Below are 25,228 nucleotides of genomic sequence, written 5' to 3'. Positions count from 1 at the left end.
GGAACCTTCCAAAAGTGACAGTGATACTCTCTCAGAGTGCATGGTGGATACCTAAGTATTTTGTAGTATTTATCTGCTTTATGTCATATCCATTTTCCCCCCATATGCATCAAACACTTAAATAAAAAAACAGTTTCAGAAACTATGACGCCAATGAGTTACTTTAAGAGTTTGTAATCATTGTTGGTAAATTCTTCAGATTTTAACTCTCTCTATAGGCCAAAAATAGCATCTGATCTTCCCACGGGATATAAAGTTTCTCTAACTCTAAAGTAAATTTGAAGATATGGAATCAAAATGGCATTGAAAAACTTGAACCCACTTCCCAGAGACTCTGCCTTGCTCCTCAGCCTTTCTGTCTGACCCCACCCCTTCACAGACAGCTCTGTGGAAGCCATACCGGAGAGAACCAAAAGTTAGGTAAACAGAAACCAGGAACCACAGATTCCTGTTTAGTGACTTCTCTCCCGTGGTGATGTATCAGAATGCAGAAATGACAAGTGTCACACTGCAGGCCAGATGCCAAATGAACTAGCTGAGGGTATTTGGCTGCCTTGGGTGTTCCAGTGGAGACACTGAAGTGTCAGGGCAGGAAGGGCCATGCTTTTTTTAAGTCACCTTAACATCGTATCAGCAAACAGGACTGTTCCAATACGCTGTAGCAGATGCAGAATCTCCTGTACTGAAGCATCTGTGACAGTGGGGAACAGACAACAAGGAGTGGCTGATGAAGAACAAAGTAAGAAGTGGGCCATACTTGGTAGCAGAGTGAGGGATAGTGACCGCAAGTGAGACTGCAGGAAACGATGACTTAAAGAAAGGAGAATGATTAAGATGAGGAAGTGAAAGTCACTCAGTCCTGTTCAGCTCTTTTTGACCCCATGGACTGCAGCCTTCCAGGCTCCCCTGTCCATACAATTCTCCAGGCAAGAATACTGGACTGGGTTGCCATTTCCTTCTCCAGGGATGACTAAGTCTTGGACAAGTTCAGAGAAAATTTGCACCTCAGACTTGTAGCCCACCATGACCTATGGCAACACTATTTATAAAGAGCCATGGAGTTTCCCTGATGGCTCAGCAGGTATAGAATTCGCCTGCTACGCAGGAGACCTGGGTTTGATACCTGGGTTGGGAAGATTCCCTAGGGGAGGAAATGGCAACCCACTCCAGTGTTCTTGCCTGGCGAATGAATCCACATGGACAGAGGAGCCTAGTGGCCTACAGCCCATAAAGAGTCAGACATGACTGGGGAACTAAGCACATATTAAGGAAATAAGCCTTGAAAAAAAAAGTTGCATGTTTTTAAATTAAAAAGAACCTTATATCTTTGCATTGTAAAATCAGATCTATAAATGAAAGTCTTAACTTTGAAAACAGAGTCCTGGTAAAGACTAGTGATGCAAAGGAGCATTGCTTTTTGTACACAGCAGGTGTTAGGTCGGGTAATCACTAGCATCTTTGCAATTAATTAATACATTTGAGGAAAATTTATTCTGGGCTGTTTACTTCATCTTGGAAATGACACTTTCCCCCAGGTGATTAAATTAGAAGAGTGTTCTTTAAACTTAAATAGGGGGTCTTAAATAACTTTGAAGTTTTAAGGACATCTTAAATTTTAAAGAATTCACATTATTACTGCATGTGTTCCTATTTTAGTCTGCAGTTGCTACCATCAAGGAGTTTAAAAAATTCTTTTCCTTTTACCACTCAGTGCAATTTTGCATATCCTGTGATGCTTATTATGTACCAAATACTAATCATTTTATATATACTAGTTCATTTAATTCCCACATTAACCTTTCATGGTGGGGCCTGTTATCCCCATTTTTATAAACAGTTAACTAAAACAGAAAGATAAAGAGAGTTGTCCAAGCTCACATGGCTAGTAAGTGAAGAAAAGCAGATTGAAACCCAGGCAGTCTAGCTTCTGAGTCTTAATTTTCATGCTGTGTTGTTAATTTTGACCTCCCTACCTTAAATATTGTTTTCTAGGCTTTGCATTCTTCCTTTCTTATATCTGTTAACATATTAAGTCCTTAGTAGTTATCTGTTAATTTAAATGAAGCTGTGGAAAATAGTAGTTAAATGATCCTTTATAATTATTCCATACAACTGTGGGTTGACAGATGTTTTGATTACCAGAATTAGTTTACTTAATATAAAGCTAACATTGTGTTCAGTCCGTGTGTCTGAGAAATTGCTATGTTGGGATTTTATTTAAGAGTGACATCTTTGCCAGTCTTTAACTTTGTTATTTTGAGCAAATCGCTTCATCTCCTTGTCTTTTATGTATCTGTAAATATGGGGAAACTGAAGACATACAGAGGTTTAAGAGAACTAGAATGAGAAATGCAAAGAGAATCCAAAGTATTGTATAGTAAAAACAAAGATTCTCTTCTAGGTGCTTGTAAGCAAGCATATATATTGGGAGTGGTAAGGAGTATGCGTTTAAGTATCTACCATGATATATTGTGTGTGTGGTAAAAGTGATACAAAATAAATTCTACTTAGTGAAGCTTTATGTAGAAGATGACATTTGCTCTAACCCTGAAATATAGCAGTAGACTACTATTCATAATAGCCATAGGGTATGAGAGTGGGGAATACAGGTTGGGTGTAGAATGCTAGGGCTTCCCAGGTGGCACTAGTGGTAAAGAACCCACCTGCCGGAGACATAAGGAGACATAAGAAACATGGGTCCAATCTCTGGATTGGAAAGACCACCCTGGAGGAGGGCATGGCAACCTGCTCTAGTGTTCTTGCTTGGAGAATCCATGGACAGGGGAGCCCAGTAGGCTACAGTTCACAAGGTCACAAAGAGTCAGACATAACTGACATGGCAGTTAACATGGCATGCATGCACATAGAATGCTAGGAAATTTTGTTCAATGCTAATATACTGAGAGATTAAATGTCCACCATGTTTTATTTTTAACACCAAATCGAGATTTATACCATCATTTTTATACTGAACCAATAGTTAACACTTTCACTGAGAGGGCGTTGTAACATGTAGTCAGTAAAAGGGCAGCTTTTGAGAGCTGAGGGGGCACGTTCACATCCCAATTGCGACACTTAGAGCTAAAGTTATTTAAATTCTATACACTTCAGTTTCCTTGTGTGAAAAATGGTGATGATAGTTTCTGCTATGTAGATTCATTGTTAGGATGCCATAAGGTAATTGTTATAAAGTACTTTACTCAGTACCTGGCTAGCATTTAGTAGATCCCCTTCACATTTCCCCACCTGTGCTCGAGTAACATGATGCTAGCAGCTTTGCAGTTCCGGGGAGGCTCTGGGAGATGACTCTGAGGTCTGGCAGCATGAGCATCGTCTAGGAGCATCCCACTGCTGAATGACGTGGGCTTGAGGCCTGGGAAGCGGTTTTAACAAGCTTCCCAATGTGTATCAGATGCCGAAATCTACTAATAATGCTTTTTTGGTTAAGAGTAAGGCTTCTGTAGTCAGACTGTCTGGGTTTGAATGTTGGCTTTGCCATTGATAGCTGTGTCTTCTTGGGCAACTTAACCTTTTCTGCCTGTTTTTTCATTTGTATAACAGCACTAACAGTAGTAGTTCTTTGTTGGAGAGCTGTGAGGATTAAGAGTAGTTGGTACCCATAAAACACTTAGGCTCATGTTTGTCACCTAGAGAGCCCTTGATGAACATGGCCCATGCCATGGTGTTTAGGATGACCATTGCTGCTGCCACACACTGCTACCTAACAGTGAGTGAGAAACAACACAGGTTGATGATCTTAAGGTTCTGGAGATCGTAAGTCCAAAATGGGTCTCACTGGGCTAAAATCAAGGTGTCAGGACTGCACTCCTCTCTGGAGGCTCCAGGGAGAACCCATTTTCTTGCCTTTCCCAGATTCCAGAAGCCACTGCATGTCCTGGCTCATGTCCCGCCCCTCTTCAAAGCCAGTGGTGGCGGCTCAGGTCTTGTCTTAGTTTCCATCCCTCTGACATTGACTCTTTTGCCTCCCTCTTACTTTTAGGGACCCTTGTGATTATACTGGGCCAACCCAGATAGTTCAGGATAGTCTCTTATTTTAAAGTCAGCTGATGACCAGCTTGATTTCATCAGCAGCCTTAATTCCCCTTAGCCATGTGATCCAGCATATCCACTGGTTCTAGGGATTGGGCCATGGACATTTTAGGGGACCGTTATTCTTCTCCCATAGGCAACAGCTTCAAATGGCTGACACTCAGTGTACACCAGCATTGGCCTGTTCTCGTAAACATTTCTTTACACTTTCTATGATTCTTCAGCCTTTTCTACCTCTCATTTATTCCCTCATCTGCATTAGTTTACATCCTTTGCCTCACACTCAGTTGAGGAAATGGGAGCCATCAGATGAACACTGGCTCATCTCTTCTCCTCCACATCTGTGTACTTACCTGAATATGTCAGTCCTCTCCTTTGCCTCTACCCAAATGGAAGGACTGCCTGTCTTTATTCTTGAATCCTGGCATGTCTCCCCGATCCCCGCCACCACCACCCCCATCACCACCCCCACCACATGTTTAGATTTGTGCTGAACTCACATTTCGTCTCTGATTTCTCCACCACCTATTTATGCTTCTGCTCCATCTCAGAACCCCAGTTTCAGCACCAAGTTGTTCAAGCAGAAACCTGGAAATTGCCCATGATGGCTGCCCGCAGCCCTCCGTCTCCAGTCTGCAGATCACTGTGTCTGCTTTCAAATGTCACCTCAGCTGCCATCCTCCCAGCCCAGGCTGCCAGCATTTCTTGTCTGGTCTGTACCACTGCCTCTGAACTGTGTCCCCACTTCTATTCATGCTCCCTGGACTTCCCCCTCCATTCCACAGCTGTAAAACGGGTGTCACATCTTGTTTCTCCTTACACACTCTGACTTTTGTTCCTTTAAAAACAAAAAGAAGTCTTACCTTCAGTATGATCTGGCTCCTGTCACTCTGGCCTCATTTCTTGCCTCCCTCCCTCACTGTGTCCTGGCCATGGGCTTGTCCCGTCGTTCTGCTTGGTGGCCGCCCCCTGTGCCTAGACTCACACCTCTCCTGTCTTTGTCCCTGACCGCACCCAACTCAGCCAGTCCTTCTGCACGACTCAGTCTAAGCTGAAGAGGACAGAACTTTGACTGATTTCTTTCTGGACCATGTAATATAGTTCAGAGGTTTTCTGCTGAAGAATTTATTGATTGAATTATCACCATGATAATTGACATGCTAGACATCATGAGAATCTCTTTACCAAAAAGAAGAAAAGCAAACAGTTAATTTCCATCTTCCACATCTTAACTTCAGACGTAGCTGTGATTACAATGAAGAGAAAATGTAGCTACAATCCTTTCTCACTTCCGGACTACTTAATAAGAATTTGTAGATACCAGTTAGAACCTGGTGCTCCCTGCTGTGTAGACACTGCCTGGGATGTATCTCCCAGTGTTCTTGCCAAAGCCAGTTCATCAGATGTGTGGTGATCTAGCTGCTCATGGATGAGAAGAGAAAGTGGTGGCATGCTTGTTTATGTGTCATAAAACATGACCTTCTCGTTATTTTTGTAGTGACTCTTCTTGATTACTTGACACTTTATTAATATTTCTCTATGTATCTTATGTTGCAGACTATTCAGACTATGAAGACAGTTCCCTAGAATTTTTGGAAAGGTGCTCTTCTCCACTAACTCGATCTTCTGGGAGTTCTCTGGCTCTGCGAAGCATGTTTACGGAGAAAAATACAACATATCAGTACCCAAGGGCAATCTTGTCAGTTGATCTTAGTGGTGAAAGTATGTGTAACCATGTAATGCTTAAAACAAAGTCTTAAGATTCTTAAATGTGGAACTGAGAACGACGCATACTTAATTGAGTCCTGTCTGAGCAGGGCACACAATTTAAAAAGTTACTCCATAAACCGATATGAAAATCTCAACGTTAGAAATTTAGCTACTTTTAAAATTTATATGAAGTAAAATGAGCATTTCTACTTAATTGTAGGACAGGTGGTAAGGAAACAATTAGTGTCCACTGTGTACTGGTCTTCTGTGGGTGTTTTTACTTGTATTTTCATATTCTTCACTACCAGCTTATAAAATAGGTATTGTTACTCACACTGCATAAACAAGCAGAGGCTAATAGGTTAAGTAACTTATGGGGCTAATTAGCATTAGAATTAAAATTCAAACCAAGGTCTATCTTAACTCCTAAGAAAATGCTTTTTCTGCCAGATTTTTATCCTAGTCTTAAAAAGACACTTTGAATGCTGGATCACAGATCTCTCTGTAACCAAAAGTCTGGAAATGTGGTCAGGTCAGTGATCTGAACACATTCAGGTGTTAGGCATGTTGACAGAAAGCTAGTTAGGCGATGACATGAGCCCTGGCATTGGAATGGCTCAGGTTTTTCTGCAAGTCCAGTCCCGATGGTGGAGGAGGTAAGGACTCTCTCCTGCCAGTGTTCTAAGCAATGGGAAGAGAGACTCTTAACTATAGACGTTAATAGCAGTGGCTTGAGACCAGAGCTCTAGCACAGTCAGGGAATGAAAGATAAAGGACGGGGCTCCATCCTGTGTGAAATCCCAGGGCTGTTTAGGGAGTGCCCTGTCTTCTTGAGTGCCCTGCAGGGTGGATGCCCGGTCATGTTTTCTCTTTGGCACTGTTAGCGCCTGCTCTCTTCCAGGCCTAACTCCCCTCTAGCTCATGAGAGAGAAAAGTATATTCTTCTCTTGACCCTAAAATAAGCACATAGCACTTGTGAGATTTTAAAAATCTCAAATCTAAGAAAAATGGGGGAGGGAGGACTAGGGAAAGGTCCATCCCCTTTTCCCTTTTGGGCCAGTGGTTCTTAACCTCAGGTGTATATTATATTCATTGGTGTGAGGCTAAAATACCTGGTATTTTAGGTGCTGCAGCAGAGTACAGATCTGGGGTTTTTGGAAGGGCACATCCTGGCAAGGTAGCCCTGGTAGCCGGTGTTGAAAATGAGGTAACCCCCATCCTGTGAGCCATCAAGGTCTGATGATTGCCTGTTTATGCAGAGTGATGGAGAATGGGGGATGGGCGAGTGGTGTGGCCGGAACTAGAACACGTGAGCGGGGCTGGAAAGAGTAACTCCCGTTGGCTGGCTTTCTTTGCCCTTCATGTGTTCAAGTGCTGAGCCCTGAGAAGGAAAGTGGGGAGGTTCTCAAAAGCAAGGGTGCATCAGAGCCAACTAGAGAGCTTCTTACAACCAATCTCTGGGGCTTACCCAGAGAATTTCTGGGTTCCAACAAGTTCCCAGGCAGTGCTGACCCGAACAGTGCACTTGGGGAATATTGTCTGGAGACAGCAGTGAGAGTTCTGGAGGCAGCAGTGTGCTGGGGCCACTCAGTTAGAGCTGTCATCAGGTGGTGGTCCAGGGCGAGAGGGAACCTGTACCTGCTTTTCTTACTTAACTTTCAACCCTGTGACCCATTTACTTGGCCTCCAGAGTTCAGCCAAATACTGCTTTGATGCTTGCGAGTTAGTCAAACTGGATTTTCTGGCCAATGTATCAAATTTGCCTTCTAACACCGTAAAGCCTGGCTGTTTTGGTTATACAAGCCCATGTAAGATATACCCTAATTCCTTCTAAGGGTAACAGTTTTTAAATTAAATTCATTACTGTTATGATTACCATCTGTTTAATACCACGTATGTGTGTAACAGTGTCTGAAACTGTTCATCTGTGTTCTAGTCTGGCATTTTGATCCATGAACTTGTGTCCAGGGAAGCTCAAGAGAAAATACTGGTTTTGGATTTAAGTTAGGAAGAGTATGAATAGTGAAATTTCTTACTCAGATTGTTAATATTGAAACATTTTATAATAGCTAATTGATTTACTTCTTGCTGCTTGAATGTTTTCTTGTATTTCTTTACCAATATCCTCATTTCTACTGACTTCATTCTCCATGATGTCCCAAGATTCTAAGGAGAAAAAAACATGTCTTTTTCTATAAAACATTAACTTTTTATAAATCAGAAACAAAACATTCAAAAACATCGAGTCAGGGAAAAAAATAACCAAGATTGGAAGCTGATAAGGAAACTAAAGCACATGAAATATTTAGAATACAAATAGCATGAATTACTTAGTTTGAGTTCAGGCAGCTTGCATCTGATCTGATTAATCTGAAAAGGAAATTTTCTCTATATCACGACTCCCTCCTCCCCACTTCCCGAAACATTCTGGAGTGTCTGTCGTATATATCAGGCTTCACTCTGAGCACTGGCTGCAGAGCAGTCAGCAGTGCAAAAGTCCTTGCTCTCCTGGATACTCAACATTCTGGAAAGGGGAGGTGAATAAGAGCAAGTGGAGGAATGTCTGAGCCCATGACTGCCAGTTAGGGAGGTGAGGCAGAGAGGAAGGAGCCCACTCTGCTGTCTCCTCCGAGGGTGGCCCCCATTTAGCAGTCTCCAGGCAGTGCGGTAACTCAGGTACCCCAGCATTTCTCCACCCACACTCTGGCACACCTCTAGTGTCCTGCTGTTATTTCTTTCTTTTTGTCATCACTCAGGTATTTCTTTATGTTTGCCTCAGTTATTTTTCCTCAGTAGCCTGAGCTAAATGGTAGTCTTTGACTTGACCCTGTTACAAGAACAAATCTAAAAGCTAGCACTTAAATAGAGTCGTATGTAGTGGTCAACCATATAATCTAACTTCTGGGATGTACTTGTGTTTTTTTAGGTTTTTATCAAAATGAAATTTAGAATGTTATTAAATTCCTCAGGGAACTCAATCCCGGTTTAAGAAATCCCGGTGAGATCCATGAGTGCACAGGCTCTAGAGTCAGGCAGTCCTGGCACGCAGTTGGCTTTACCATGCGCTGGCTGCACTACCAGGCAGCTTGTGTGTCTTACATATAAAGTGCTTCATGTGGTCCCTGCTGTTTCTGAAGTGCAGTGGTGGTTGCTGCTACTGAGACTGTTAAAGAGTCATATTGCTGACTCCTAGGCAAGTTCCTTCACTTCCCTGAAGTGCTGTGTATCTGTGTGGTGCAAAAATAAAACCTCTTTCTGTGACCCATTGTTGTGAGGATCAGAAGGGATAATGTTTGTGAAAGCATTTGAAGACTGCCTATTTTAATTATTAATATCCACTGGCCATCACTTCTATAAGCACCTGGACTAGAGGATACTTTCTGAGTCACTTGTAATGGTATTAACATAAGATGTAAAACAATCACAGTCACCCAAGCTTCAAAACTCATTTGTTTCTTTGATTAGCAACAGATACTCTGTTCCCATTCATCTGTCCTCCCTGTCTAAATACTTAATAGCTTGTATGCACTTCTCATAGCGTCTTTCTTTCTAGAAAATGACATAAAAATGGAAAAAGCAGTGCTGAGCGCACTTTTATGTATGTTCTAGACTTATCAGACATGGAATTCCTTGACGATTCTTCCACGGAGAGTTTGCTCCTCAGTGGGGATGAGTACAATCAGGACTTTGATTCAACGAATTTCGAAGAATCTCAGGATGAAGATGATGCCCTTAATGAAATTGTGCGATGCATCTGTGAGCTGGACGAGGAGAATGGCTTCATGATTCAGGTGACCTGTGTTCCCTTCACACGGAATTAGTCGGTGCAGCTGCTCGGCATGTGCGTGGGGGCATCTGTGTTCTCTTTCCTCCCCGTCCTTTGGAAGATGGAGGTTTCTAGCTTGTCATCATGTTTAAAGTACCAGTTTTAATGACTGGTGGGTCTCGTCTTCAGATGAAGTGAGGTTTCTTACCCGAGGACCTGTCTCCAGGGTGTTTATTTTTGAGGTTTTCAAGCTAAAATTCTTTTTGAGAGCCATTAAAATGGCTAAGCTTCCACATTGAAGGGGAGACCATAGAACTGTTCTGCTGGTCTGGGTCCTGTTGTCTAGTAATTTATGTTATCTTGTCACCTTTCAAAGGGCAGATAACTGAAACAGTTTCCACAATATCAAAGATTAAAGGAAAGCTTTGCTGCAAGGATTATCCTTACAGATCACCTCTCCCTGTAGAAAAGGGATCTTTGAGACAAAAGGAAAGCATAACCCATATTTTGTGATGACGTTTGGAACATCTGGAGATGTCAGTTCTAGAAATGAAGAAAGAGTAACTCCCTCTCACTCTTCTTTTCCCTGCTTCCCAGTGGTTTTCTCAAATAAGGGAACTACATGTTTGTAGGTTCACCACACAAGTAGTACTTCACGAGGTTGTTGCCACACACACTGCTACAAACTTGCTCTTTTTTTAATTTCTCTACTTTAATAAACAATTTTTAAGTTTTAAGGATGTGGGAAATAGGAGACATAGTTTTATGACTTGTGATTAAGTCAGTTTACTACAGCACATGTTAATGGGTGCAACAAGAGCAAGTTCCTGAAATAGTCTACTTTAAATAAAGTAAAGCTCATGGTAAGTCATGACTCGCTTTTGACACATGGATTAAGAAGTGAGCCGGCCAAAGCCACAGGACTCAGCCAGCTAGCTGAAGAGAAGGGGCTTGTCTCGGTTCCCGGCAAGTAAAGCGTGGTTGTCTTCCGGCAGTGTGAAGAGTGCCTGTGCTGGCAGCACAGCGTGTGCATGGGGCTGCTGGAGGAGAGCATCCCGGAGCAGTACCTCTGCTACATCTGCCGGGACCCCCCGGGTAAGCCTCCGTCCCTCCTGCGCTCGGCGTGGGCGTCTCAGTGTCCCCTCACAGGTCCCACCGTATGTCCGCCGTCTGACATCCCACCTTCCGTGTCAGCTAGACACTGCTTCTTTGTTAAAACTTAAAAGTGTTTTTCGCTGTTAGAGTTTTATTTTCCACATCAGTTACTTAAAACATTAGCATAAATTCATCAGCATAATTAACACCTTACTGGAAAGACCAGGTTGTGGCTTTTTCCTGGAGAAGAACTCGCTCTTTAATGTACTCCTGTGTATTGATTTCTAAATAGGTTAATATATGGTCATTTGAATGGATTCATAGCCTGAACTCAGGCTCCTCCTGACAGGGTTTTGAATGAGCATCTGGGAGTGCTGCATGACCTTGCAGTATTAGAGCAAGTGGGATGTCCAGGTGCCACGTCTGACCCCTTGGTTTTACTGATGAGGCAAGTAAGACACTGGGCATCATGTGCCTTGTGCTCAAGACGGTCAGACTGGCCGTGCTGAGAGGGGCGCCTGCACCTGGCCTCCCCGCACCTGGGCCTTCCTCACCGCAGGGGCTCTGTGAGCAGCAGTGTTCTGCATATGGTGTGTGCTTCCAGCTCCCCAGCAGAGCCCGTGTAGGCATCTCAGATAAAGGCTCCTGCCTTGTTCTTGTGTCTATCAGATGAATAACATGGAGAAGCAGGAGAGTTATTTAAACCTTCATGAATATAGGCATTTGTTCATTCATTCATCCAGCAGCATTTATTGGGTTCCTTCTGTTTGCTAGTCTCTGTGGTTAGAGGTAAGATGAGGTAAGAGGTAACCATGCCTTCCACTCGCTCACTGTATAGTAGGGGACACAGACATAGAAGCAGCTAATTGTAACTGGATATAATCACTGTTGATAGTGAAGATATTGGATTATATCAGATTCTATAGATACAAAGCTCTTAGACATGAAGGAGGGGTCCCTGTTCACTTAACTAGAATTCCGTGTTTCGTCCAGTTCAACTCCTTGTTTCTATCTACCCCTTTCGACCTTTTTAGAGAACAGATGACAGATACGTAAAAAATACAAAGCAACACTCAAGGTTTCTCTGCAGGTGTGACCTGCCACTGACCACATCCTTAATGGAGTTTGTCCTCCTTAATGGGCAGGAAATCTGACTGTGTGAAGAACTCTGAATAGTGCCAACTCTTTGAAACACCTTGCTTGTCTTTGGAATTTGTTCTTAGTCCTGGAGCTTACCTCGTTTACTGAGTGATATTGGTCGGGAAGCAGTTGAAGGGAAGTCTTGAGTGAATGGACTCCTTTGTCACTGTAATCTCAATTTCATCTACAGGTCAGAGATGGAGTGCAAAGTATCGCTACGATAAGGATTGGTTGAATAATGGGAGAATGTGTGGGTTATCATTTTTAAAAGAAAATTACTCTCACCTCAATGCCAAAAAGATAGTTTCCACACACCATTTGCTTGCTGACGTCTGTGGTGTTACAGAAGTCCTGCACGGGTTACAGCTGAAGATCGGAATACTCAAGTAAGTGAAGGGTGGCCAAGGGAGGGGCTCGGTTAGGTGTAAGTTTTAATTCAAGCTAAGTCAGTTGTTTTTTGTTTCTAACTAATTTTTACTGGAGTATAGTTGCTTTACTGGCCTACTGGAACTGATCATGTCCTTGGCAGACTCCATGCATCCTGGTATCAGGCACTTTGGTGTACCTTGTTTATGTCTTTCTTCCCTTACTAAGCCTTGAGTTCCTGGAAGATCGGGCTTGTGTCTTACTCATCATTTCATTCCTAGAGCTTAGTGGAGGGATGAGTTCTCAGTAACAAATGAAATTTGCTTCTGTTGGATGTCATAAACCTGAAGATGAGTTTCTTCATAAAAAAGTCATGCAAATGCTAAAACTCAAGAGAGAAACTAATTTATAAAGTTAGGCTTAAAAAAAAATGTGGTTTTCCTTGATATCAATATGAATTTCTGAACATTTGTAATTTCAGTAAAGATTTCAACTGGACAAATTTTGCCTCTTGCCTATAGGTTCTGTTTATGTTAATGTTTCTACTAATAGTAGTTATTATCAGTAGCTAGTATTTATTGAAAGTCTACTAGGTCCCTGAAATTGGTGGTTTCTTATGATATTTCATTTAATCCTTACAATAATGACCTTACTTTGATGGATGGGTGATCAAAGACAGAGGTTCTGTAACTGGTCCAAGCTCCTCCTGTAAGGCAGAGCAGGCCTCTACCCATTGGACTATTGAGTTACAAGTCTAGCTCTCCTTCTACTGTTGAATAATTATAGTGTTTTCCGGATATTAAATAATAAGGGGTCTAAAAGATAAAATTTATAGCTTCAGAAACAAGACTTGGGTTTGTCTCCAGAATGTCCTTCTTTTACTCAGTATAGAATTTGAAGAAAGGATTCCTCTTTTACTGCAGAATTTTAATTATTACAGAATCAATTGTGCAGTATCATGCTCGTGTGTTCACAGAGGATGGTGGTAAAGATACTTTATCTTGGACTGTTAGTGAGCACGTAATTAGTACACCTCTTTGGAGGCCACTTTGGCAGTACTTGTCAGAATTAAAATGTGCAGACATTTTCTAGCAATTCTGTATCTGACTGATATCCGCACTTGTGTGCAAAGGTTGTTGTTGTTTAGTTGCTAAATTGTGTTCAACTCTTGTGACCCCATGGACTGCAGCATGCCAGGCTTCTCTGTCCTTCACTCTCTCCCAGAGTTTGCTCAAACTCATGTCCATTGAGTCAGTGATGCCATCCATCCATCTCATCCTCTGTTGCCCGCTTCTCTTCTTGCCCTCAGTCTTTCCCAATATCAGGGTCTTTTCCAGTGAGTTGGCTCTTCGCATCAGATACAAAGGTCCACATTAAAAAAAAACCTAAAACAACAGCAACAACAAAAAACTTGTTACTACACTTTTCTTTTCCCCCCTGAACTGTTTCTCCAACTTTGTTTTAAGGAATAAGCATCATCCCGACCTTCGTCTCTGGGCTTGTTCCGGGAAGAGGAAAGATCAAGATCAAGTGGTTGCTGGGGTGGAGAAAAAAATAACAGCGCAAAACACAGTTAATGTGGAAGAAAAGAAGTATCACGTTCAGAACCACAAAGAACCACCTCGTTTGCCCCTAAAAATGGAAGGAACTTATATAACAAGTGAGCACAGCTACCAAAAGCCACAAAGTTTTGGCCCAGACTGCAAATCTCTCGCAGACCCTGGGAGCTCAGATGATGATGATATTAGTAGTTTTGAAGAAGAACAAGAATATCACACGAGAGATAAAAACCGTTTACGATATCCAGTAAAAGAAGATGGAAGGCCCGGAAAGGTATAAGTAGTTCATTTGGCTTTGCTTAGAAATACAATAGAACAAAGGAAAGTTTCGTGAAATAAGGCATACTGAATTCCCAGATTTTACTTATATTTCCAAGTTCATAAGTACCTTCTTAGGGTAAAGACATTCTTTGCTGTCTCTCCAAGAACACACTGACCTTTTGAACACTTAATTATCCCCTAATTCAGAAATAGAGTATTTCATTAAACTTTCGCCTTAACGAAAGTTCTAATTTTATAAGTACCCTTAGATGTCTCTAAAAACCATGAACCACATTTTTTCCCAGAGAACATCTATATGTTAAAAACATGAAAGTGCATATAGGTGTGTATATATTAATATAACTTGTGTTCTTTTGTACATGTTTCAGATAAGAAGTGTCAGTCCGGTTGTCTTTTTAAACTTTAGCATATTTGTGTATGTATATCAATCCCATTATGCAATAAGCTGAATTCTTATAGCTCTGTATACATTGAATATTTATAAACTTATTTCCTATTCACAACTTAAGAGATGTCATGCCTTCATTTTTTATTGATTTTCAATTAACAATACTGCTTTAAAATCAGTTCTTTATCTTTCTGGCCTCTTTTATCAAGTAAGTTCTATAAGTAAATACTTAACTGAATTTGAATAGCTTGTATTACATGAAATTTTGTGGTGAATTATTTGTCAAATTAATATTCATCTTATGAAGTGAGTTACTGCTGGTGAATCTGAGCTCAGATTTTGTGTGTGTGTTAAGCAGTCAGCACTTTTTGAATTTTTAAAGGATTTTATTTTTCCCTCATCTCATTGATTTAGCTGCAATAGTAAATGCTAGTGTGCAGTTAAGGACACTATACTGGCTTCTGCCAGTTTCCTTAATTTTTTTTCATATTGCTTTTTGCCTTCACCCCACTTAAAACACAGTTTAGATTAATTGAGGAAGGGGTCAGTCTAAATTATCTGGGCTTCCTAGTTACATGTATAACTAGCTCCTTCGTTTCTTCAGCAGATTTGATTGGAGGCCTCCTATCCTGTGTAGCACTGGGCTAGGCACTGGGGAGAGACACAGCAGGCATGTCTGCTTTTTTAGGGCCATCAGGTGTAATTTACTTATGTGCTTGTGCTCCATTTAAGAATATTCTGGGGGTCAGATTGGATTTTAACCTGTCCTCTTGAGTAATGAGGTTTTTAATGTATCTTTCCCTGTGTGACATGACATTACATTTCATCCAATTCTTTGTTTCTGTTGGTTCTTTGGAGAAGAATCCAGCTGAAAGGAATACAGTATTTGTTTATAATGATAAAAAGAGCACTGAAGACCCGGGAGACTCGCATCTTCAGTGGCAGCTCAATCTCCTTACGCACATAGAGAACGTGCAGAAAGAAGTCACCAGCAGGATGGACCTCATAGAAAAGGAAGTTGACGGTAATTTAAGAAGGATCTGAAACACAGTTGCTGTAGCCTGTAAAGTGTGTTTATTGTGCTTATGAATAACTACATGATGTTCCTTAAAGTCTTTTAAATTATGGGACAAAAACTGCAGGCAGTGACCACACTGTTGGAGCTTTATTGCTTCCTTTACATTGTATTTAGCATATCTGCCATTTAGGGTATTTTAGTCTTCAGTCAGTATGACTGGATGGCTATTTTAGGGATTTTTCTTTTTTAAGATACGTACTTAACGAAATACTGCCCATCTGCCCAGCTCAGTGTATACCACATATGGGATATTTATTAATTTCATTGAACTGTGTTTTCTTTGAAAGTCAGCATAAGGACTTGAAGCATATTTGAAATATTGGGGAAAACATTTTGTTTTCACTTTGGTCAGTGTTTGTTAGCAACAACAAAGAACTCCTGCTAGGTTAAGTGGGTAAACCTTTAGTTCACATATACATTTTCAGATGTTTTTCTTCTGTATTTTTTATTTTATCACACAGGAACCCTAAGGAGTGGACAGGGAAAATATTATCCCCATTTTATAGTTGAGAAAATAGAGTAATTGAGGTTACTCGATTTCCAATCTAGTGCTTTTCCTGTGCTTTTCGACTCCATTTTTAAACTCATAGATTGTATTTCCCACCGCCCCCCCCCCCCCCTTGTTAGAGTTCCTACTGCTTTGTTTTTCCCTGTGAAAAGAGGAAATGGAAACCCACTTCAGAACCATCCTCCTTTTGGTTATAAGCTAGCTGTAGAGTTAGTTTAGTTTTAAGTAGATTTTTAAAGAAGGAAAAAATGCAACTTGATGCCATTTCCTATTATTATTAATAAAAAGGATAAAATGTAACTAATTGCATTCTGCCTAGATTTTTAGTATGTGTCCATTTTTTTTAAGTAGTGGTTCAAGAGGACACTAAGAAGTTGCCCCCTCCTTTCCTTTGTTAAAAAGAACTTACAGACTAAAAAAAAGAAACGGTTAGGGTAGCTGAGGTTCACTTAAAATAGAAATGATTTAAGCCATTAATAGTAATCTTGAGCAGGGACAGGGGACGTTTTTTTCTGTTCTAGAAGCGAGTAAAAGGAGACACTCAAAATGAAGTTACTTTATAAAGGGGAAAATTACCTAAAATAATGACAGGTAAAACAACAGATAAAGGTTACCAAGATGGGCTGAGGGATAGAGGATGCTTAACGGCTCAGAGGTGGCTTGCGGCTTTCTAGAGAAAGGGAGGTGAACTCTTTCTGCGTCACTTTTTCAACCTTCTCATCATACCATTTTCTGACTGTGTTTTCAGTTGCCGTGTAAATGTACGTGTTCTCTTCTCTCTTTTAGTTCTGGAAAGCTGGCTTGATTTCACAGGGGAGTTGGAGCCACCCGATCCTCTCGCAAGGCTGCCCCAGCTTAAGCGCCACATCAAACAGCTCCTAGCTGACATGGGCAAAGTACAGCAGATAGCCACTCTCTGCTCCGTGTGACGGCAGCGAACACCTGATGCAGAGAATGGGGCTCTGTTCAGTCGACTGGCTTTTGTTATCCACATGGCTGCTACGTGGATAGTTAAAAAGCCTAGTGATGTTTGATCATTCACTGATTTGTGACATCAATAGGATGGCACCTTGGAAAGGAAAGTGAAGAACAACTGTATCAGGGAAGCTAATATTAAAAAACATTCATGAGCTAGATACAAATGATAATGTGCCATATGCCCAGGATCAGTGGAGGTAGACTAGAATCTATGCTGAGGGAATCAGATTGGCAGGATTTTTGAGTAAGTTGCTAATGTGAAACACGAGATACCTGTAGGAAGAAATATGGTGCATTCATATAGTTCTCAGTAGAAAGATCTATGTTTATAAACCAGCATTTGGCCAAAACCCAAATTGTAGAGGAGATTTAAATTGTGGAGAGTTCTGTAAGGTTGTTGTAAGAGCTGACTTCTCTGCAGTTGATCCAGCTGCACTGAAGTCCAGAGTATTTAAACTTTTATGGGATCGTGAACTGTCTCTTAGGTGATGAATGTCCTTAACCAGAAAACTGACAGAAGTCTCGCTTCTGAGGAAAACAGTTGTGGCATCCTTACTTCATTATGAATAGATGTTAAAAACAGTGAAATAATTGGAATCTCTTGCTGGTGTTGTAAGCTCATTGTAAAAACAGAGTGGCTTGCAGAACTGTCAGTGTGCCAAATAACGATGCTGCTGGAAAGAGAGGTTTAAATACTGTGGGGGTTCTTTCACCCAAGTCTTACACAATGCCATCAGTCCATCAGAGATGCGTCTATCCCCTATGCTATATATAGAAGATATATAGTCAGAGTTCAGCATTCAGGTTTCAGCGTGCAGTTTGACCCTGAGTGTGCTTGATATATGCCTTCAGAAAAAAAAAAAAATGTAAATAACCTCAGCTGGGATGAGGAGTGACAAAAATAACAAAATAATTTGTGGCTGTGGATTTTTTTTTTTTTTTTAAACTGCTGGTAGTGGAATACTGGAAAAGCTTCATTTCTGAAGATGAATTTTATTTTTAAAACATACATAAGGCACTCAAAACTTGTAGCTTTGATCACAAATGGACAGATTTCTGAAACCAAAGGCAACTAAGTTGCTGCGTTAGCTCTTGCTGGAACTCGGCCGGCCTCCGTCTGCCAGTGCTCTTGCGAGCCATGCGCCGCCCTCATGCTCGGGCAGGTGTGTGTTCCGTGTGTATGCGCGTTTGAAACAAACACTCGGCGTACATGTGTACATAATCGACACATATTTATATCTACACATATCTAGTTTTATTACTATAGTCTATAAGAGTTGGTGGTTAACATGAAATGTTACCTTTTAACAGACTGTTTTTAAAAAATTAAAAATGTTATGTATAGGTTTTAAAACTTTTTTAAAAAGGGGGGAGAAAAGACTGTTAAGAGGAGGCTATTTGATGACATGTTAACACTTGAATATTTTATGCCTCATCCTGTTTATCAGTTCTAGCAGTCTGTATAAATGCATTTTAGAACTGATAGACAGTCAACTTGAATTTATCTTTGATAAGAATACATGCCACTGTACATTCAGATATTATTTAAAACTGCAAACACACTGTTCTATATGTAAGGTACTGTATGTAAAACTCTTTATTAAAACAATTCCACATATCATAAAATTTCAGCTTGCCTTTTTGCGGCCTTATATTTTGATGTAAAGATGATTAAAAGAATGTGCAAAGCAGTAATTAGAAATTTTTATTGCCTTTTGTGATTCTCCAACTTGACACATGTGCCAAAGATCACAGAGATAAAATACAGCCCTATGTATTTACTTATGATGCATTAACGTTGTCAGAAGTCTTACTGAGAAATGAAAAGCTTTAGTAGAAGAGATACAAGGTAGTTATTAAATTTGAATATTAAAAGTAAAAAAAGATAGTGCCTGTATTTCATGTGTGGAGTAAACTTTCTAATGTCTCTTTTTCAAGGTTGATACTTTATCTTTTCATTTGTGTTTTAAAATAATGACCCTAACCTTTTCCCTATTATGGTTAAATTCTAGACATTTATCTGTTTTTCAGAATGGAGCAAATAGCAATCTTAACAGGCTGTGAATAGCAGTGTTGCCCAGATTCTTGTCACATGCTCGGGGGACCTTTTGTGCCCAATAACACTCATATTCTCAGCCCCTGATGACCACAGTTAAATTAATGTGCATTTTTTCTTGCAACATCTTAAAATTAGATCACTTTGATAGCTAGCTGACTAGAAGTTTCATTAGTAATTAGAATATTAAATTCTTGCTCTGCCTTAATGCATATGAATTGGGAGTCTGAAGTTTTTGATTTATGTTTTTAAAGTAAATCTGTATTGAATTACTTGTACGCACATCTCCATTTATTAGTAATACAGAGGGTATCAACAATTGGTTGAAGCCTTTTAGCAACTATAGGCTGCTGACTCATTCCGTATTTAGGTGAGTGAATTTGTTTTTGAGAAGTCAGTCCATTGTGAGAGGTTTCGAGGAGTTGGTTTTCTTTCCACAAGTCTGTCTTTAAAAAAATGTGAGTATATATATATATCTAAATACAAGCAGTAAACTAGGGAGGGTGTTTCTTGAAAAGGTAACTTTTCATTGCCACCCAGACAGAGTAGACAGACATTGTAGGGAGAGATCGTTCTTAGTATGCTGCTGATACGTGCAATTTGTACTTCTTCATACTCGCTGTGTGGTTCTGCTGACTTTCAAACTTAGAGTAGTGTACACTTTCCTTAAAGGAAATTGATTATTCTCATTATTTAAGGTGAAATCCTTTTTCCCACATTCACCTTATTTCCACTGGCTTACATCCTCTCAGATGCTGTATTTTCAAGATGAAGAACCCCATTTCCCCTCCAGCCAACAGGATTTTCTGCCAGCCTCACTCTCTCTGCTATCACGTCTTCTAAGAGCAGTGGGTGGAAACTCACAGCCTCCTCCCCCACCCCGCCCCAGCTCATTCCTTCACTGGTTGTGCTGGTTCCTCAAAGTGCATAGTGTCATCTTCCTTCTGAATCCCACTTAGCAGGACACCATTTTTATAAAATCACATGACGGTAATACTATGGGTTTCTGAAATTTTAATTTTCATTCTGATTGATGAGAATGATGACTGTCAGCCTAGAGGATTAGCACTGAATAATCGCTCTGGGCCAGGTATTGTGCGTGTTAGCTGTAGCATCTGATTAGTTCTTTTGTGGAGAGGCGGAACAGGATCATTTTCAAGCTGAGGAGGAGGAGGACGGAAAGCTGAGGGTTAGAAACATTTAGAGACTTGTCAGGTTCAAGATGCAAACCCAGTTTTGTTCCAGCTTGTGTTCGCCTCGCAGGTGTGTTTCACATATTCTTGTCATTTCTTTTCTGAAATCCTTAGTGACTCCCTATTTCAAACCAAGTTCAATCTGTGTAATCTGGATTTTTTGTACTTTGCCTAATCAGTTCTCAAATTCATTTAAGTGTGTAGCCTCACAATTTCCATAGATGGCTTCAATCTTTTGCCTTCATATTATTTTCCTCTTCTGGAAAATTCTTCTTGTTTGTTGTGTCTCTTCAAATGCAAATAGTTCTTCAGGCTTCAATTTCTCTTCCTAAGAGAAGCAGTCCATCGCTGGGGATGTCTTAATAGTGTCCTTCATTGTACCAAGCTGTGGAGGAACCATGTCAGTGGATAATATATTTCTGTGGTGGAACAGGCAGGAGCTTTGTAGTTCTCAGATTTTTTGCTCTGGCCGTTTATTAGCAATGACCTTTCTGACCTTTGGTTTTCTTATGTGTTAAAAGGAATAATATCTAGCCTAGAACCTGGTTTTTGAGGGTTTAATGAAGCAAATACAGTAAATAGTAAAGTTGAAAGTTAAATATGGTAGACACATTGAATGTCATCTGTTTGCCAGCCATTAAGTTATATGGTTGAATATTAATGTTAATAGAATCACAGTCTATATGGCCTAATGGAAACATTAAAAAAAATATTTTTTCAACAAGGTAAGTGATGTCAGAGAGTACAAAGAACCATGGAGGCAAAAGAAAGAAAAGATCAGTAGACTTGCAGGTGGAGAGGTTTGGGGGAAATAGAATCTATAAGTTAATTAAAACAGGGTGTGTGTGCTCAGTCACTTAGTTGTGTCTTGACTCTTTGCAGCCCCATGGGCTGTAAGGCTCCTTTGTCCATGGAATTCTCCAGGCAAAAATACTGAAGGGATTTGCCATTTTCTACTCCCAGGGATCTTCCCAACTTAGGGATCAAACCCACATCTCTTGCTTCTCCTGCATTGGCAGGCAGATTCTTTAACGCCACCTGGGAAACCTTCAATTAAAACAGTCGTTTTTGAATGTTTTTTGACTGTGACCTCTCCATAGGAATTTTGAAAAATTGTCATGTTTCTGATACCTGTTGTCTTTGGGTAACCTGAAAGTAGATCCAGAGACAAGACTGGAGTGTACTTAGTCAGCTAAGGAATTGTACTTTAAACAGTTGCAGAGTGTGGTTTCTAATTTGTAAATATTGGGCAATTAAGATCAACCTCTTATCAATGTTGGAATAGAATCAATACTGTTTTGTTAGTTACCAACATCTGTTTTAAAAGTACACAAGCAAGCTCTTCTTTAACATTTGGAAAATTTTCAGTTTTTATATTCTATTTTTTGCCTTTGTATTTTACTTCTTAATAGAATGTTGTCTTCTTTTATACTTACAAGTCTTTATCATACTTTTGTCCATACACACAGAATTGCAATTTAAAATTGTATTTATAGACTTCTTAGAGTATCAAAGTACTTGGTGAACTAATCACTAATATCACTGAATATAAAATAGAGAAATCTACAATTATAGTTGAAGATTTCAGCCCTCCTTTAACACTAATTGATGGAACAAGTAGTCAGAATATCAGGACAGGAGACTGGAACAAAAATGAATACTCAACCTAATTGACGTTTAGAGGACGTTCCATCCAACAACATGAGAATATGAATTTCCTTTTTAATACACATGGAACATGCAAAGAGATGGACTACATGCTAGGCTATAAAATAGGTCTCAATTCGTTTAAAATTGAAATGTATAACATGTTCTCCAACAATAATGAAATTAAACTGGAAACTGGTATTAGATACCTGAAAAAACTCCAAAGTGTTAGGAAATTACCAACATACTTGTAAACAATCCATGACTCAAAAAAGTTATGTTAAATTAGAAAATGACTGAATGAAAAGGAAAACATATAATGTTAAAATTTGTGGGATGCAGCTTGACATTAGAGGGAAATTTACCATTTTAAATGATTATAATAAAAAGCAAGGTACAGATTTTAACTAAACTTACTGTGGTGATCATTTTGCAATATATGCAAATTTTGAATCGTACTCTTTAAACTAATATCAATTATACCTCAGTTTTTTAAAAAGCTAGAAATTTTAGGTAAGGTACAAAATCATTGGTTTAAGATTTAAAAAATGAGAAAGCAGTTTAAAACCAAAATAAATGGAAATAAATGTGTGAAATCTATGAAGTATCAAATGGACACACAAAAGGGAAGTATCAATATAAACAAAAAAGCTGATTCTTTGCATGGAAAATAAAACCAGTTGACTCCTACATAGACTGAAAATTAGAATGGAAGAGGGAACATTACAACATATCAAACATACAATTTTTTAAAAGGGATATAGTGAAAAAAACACTAATAAATTTAACAGCTTACAATGAAACAAAAAATTCCTCAAAGATACAAGTTAGCAAATAGACTTAAATACATTGAATTTGTAATTGAAAATGTTCCTTCAAAATTCCAGGCCTAAATGTGAATTATATCAAACATTTAAGGAATAATTCTTGATTTTACACAAGCACTGAAAAAATAAGAAAGAAACACGTATTTTTCGAGACCAACTTTAACCTCATGCCAGAACCAGAAAAAAACACTACAAGGAAAGAAAATTATAGAGTAACACATGTCTAGAATATAGACACAGTCCTCAACAAAATAATTACATGAATACAATGATATACAGGAACTATAATATATCAAGTTGGGTATTCCACAGGAATACAGAGGTGGTTTAAAGTCAATGAATTATGTTAATTGACTAAGATAAGGGTTTTCATAAATTTCAGTGTCCATTCATGATCAAAAACTACTAGAACAAGAATTTGCATAACAATATAGAGCATCTGTCAGGAGACAAACCTCATAATGGTAAAGGAATACTTTCTGTAAGGAACAGAGCCAGAATATCCACCCTCACTGTTATCCAACATTAATGTATAGGTCCTGCTAGTGCAATAGGGCACTGGGCAATAAAGGAGAAAAAATAAAAGGCATAGTACTTAGGAAGAAAAAACATTTGCAGGTGACATGTACTTGGAAAAGCGTAAGGAACCTACCAAAAATGCCGCTAGAATTAAGATTTCTTTACATTAGCAAGGTGCTGTTGGAGATTAGGATTTTCTTAAATGCAATTTTTGATGGCATCAAAGAAAAAACTTGACAGTGAATCTGAGAAGATATGCAGAACCTGTGCACAGAGAACTACAAAACAATGCCTAGAATAAAGATGGGGTAAATAGAAATACTAAGAACATGGATTGGAAGACACCATACTGTTAAAATGTCAGTTCTCCCAAGACAGATTAATAGAATGCAATCCCATGTGAAATCCCAGCAGACTTTTTGAAGCAGAAATTAGCAAACTGATTCAAATTTTATATGGAAATGTGAAGGAACGAGAATACCCTGAGAAATTTTGAAAGAGAAGAACTCAAGTTGAAGGGCATGCAGTTTCTGATTTGGAGGTTATTAAGCTGAAGTGGCCAGGACAGTGTAGATGTAGCGTAAAGACAGAGATGTAGGTTGGTAGTACGGAAGAGGGAACCTCGAAACAGACCTGAAAATACGGCCAACCGAATGAAGGATGCGCAGCCTTCCTCGTCAGCGTTTGGTGTTTGCCAATGTTTTGCATGTTAGCTAGTTTGATAGGTGTGCAGTGACACTTCATTTTTATTTGCATGTGGGTGTCCAGTTGTTCCAGTGCCCTTTGTTGAAAATAATATTTTCCCTTTGAATTACCTATGTCCTTTTGTCAAAAATCAATTGACCATAATTACATAGGTTTATGGCCACACTGTATTCTCTTCTCATTGATCTAGATGTCTGTCCTTAGTCAAATGTCATACTATCTTGATTACTGTAGCTTTAAGGTTTAGAATCAATTAGGTGTAATTCCTTTAATTATGTTCTTTTTTCTTGCCTGTTTTTTGCCAAAATCTAGTGGGGATTTTTTTTGGTTTTTTTTTTTTTTTTGCATTCCTATAAAAGTTCTAGGATCAGGTTTGTTCAGTTCAGTCACTCAGTCGTGTCTGCCTCTTTGCAACCCCTTGGACTGGAGCACGCCAGGCCTCCCTGTCCATCACCAACTCCTGGAGCTTGCTCAGACTCATGTCCATCAAGTCAGTGATGCCATCCAACCATCTCATCCTCTGTCATCCCCTTCTCAGATTTGTTACTTTCTTTTAAAAGCCTGCTGGGCTTTTGACAGGAATTGCACTGAATCTACAGATAAGTTACCATCTTAACACTATTGAGTCTTTTGATCAAGAGCATGGTGTGTTTCTCCATTTGTTTAGCATTTCTCTATATTTTTTTCCCTAGCAATATTTTGTAGTTTTCAGTGTTCAGATTTTGCACTTATTTTGTTAAATTTGTTTCTGAGTATCTTATTCTTTCTGATGATATTGTAAATGGAATTGTTTTCTCAATTTTGTTTTCAGATGTTTAATTACTAGAATATAAATAAAATTGATTTTTAAAAAATATCTTGTATCTGATGACATTGTTAAACTCACTTATTAATCCTAGAATTTTTGAATATTTCCAAATATTTTCTAGGGAGGAAACTAAAGAGACATTATAGGTAAATGAAATGTAAGATCCTGGATTGGATCCTGGAACAGGGAAAAAAAAAAAAGTTACTGGTGGAAAAGCTGGTGGAAGCCTGTAAAAGTCTGTAGTTTCGTTAATAGTATTGTATTGATAGATTCTCAGTTTGGGTAATTATGATATGGTTATGTAAGATGTTAATATTAGGTGAAATTGGTTAAAGAGTATTGGGAACTCTGTACTACTATTTCAACTTTGGAACAAGTTGACAAATTATTTCAAAATGAAAAGTAAAAATAATGAAACAATGTAAACTGTGGACTTTAGTTAAAAATAATGTATAAGTATTGTTTCATTAATTGTTACAACTGTACCACACTAATGCAAGATGTTAGTACTAGCAGAAACTGGAGAAAGAGGGTATATGGGAATTTTCTGTAC

At 39.3% G+C, this 25,228-nt stretch overlaps 1 protein-coding gene across 14 annotated transcripts in view; it reads left to right on the top strand.

Moving 5' to 3' along the window:
- Nucleotides 1-24,723, top strand: part of PHF20L1 (PHD finger protein 20 like 1) — a 75,645-nt gene extending 50,922 nt beyond the window's left edge. For 10 of the 14 annotated variants that reach the window (XM_061123162.1, XM_061123160.1, XM_061123163.1 and 7 more), the window contains 7 exons: nucleotides 5,608-5,772; nucleotides 9,370-9,551; nucleotides 10,522-10,621; nucleotides 11,952-12,147; nucleotides 13,594-13,960; nucleotides 15,215-15,380; nucleotides 16,729-24,723. In XM_061123162.1, the coding sequence (XP_060979145.1) occupies nucleotides 5,608-5,772; nucleotides 9,370-9,551; nucleotides 10,522-10,621; nucleotides 11,952-12,147; nucleotides 13,594-13,960; nucleotides 15,215-15,380; nucleotides 16,729-16,871 (1,319 nt within the window). In that variant the 3' untranslated portion in view covers nucleotides 16,872-24,723. The remainder of the gene's footprint in view (nucleotides 1-5,607; nucleotides 5,773-9,369; nucleotides 9,552-10,521; nucleotides 10,622-11,951; nucleotides 12,148-13,593; nucleotides 13,961-15,214; nucleotides 15,381-16,728) is intronic. The other 4 variants (XM_061123167.1, XM_061123164.1, XM_061123161.1 and 1 more) reach the window with 2 other exon arrangements.
- The last annotated feature ends 505 nt before the right edge of the window (nucleotides 24,724-25,228 follow it).

This window comes from Dama dama, chromosome 21 (assembly GCF_033118175.1).
Source record: "Dama dama isolate Ldn47 chromosome 21, ASM3311817v1, whole genome shotgun sequence".
Classification (NCBI taxonomy): Eukaryota; Metazoa; Chordata; class Mammalia; order Artiodactyla; family Cervidae; genus Dama; species Dama dama.
This window is presented reverse-complemented; position numbering and strand designations above follow the sequence as displayed.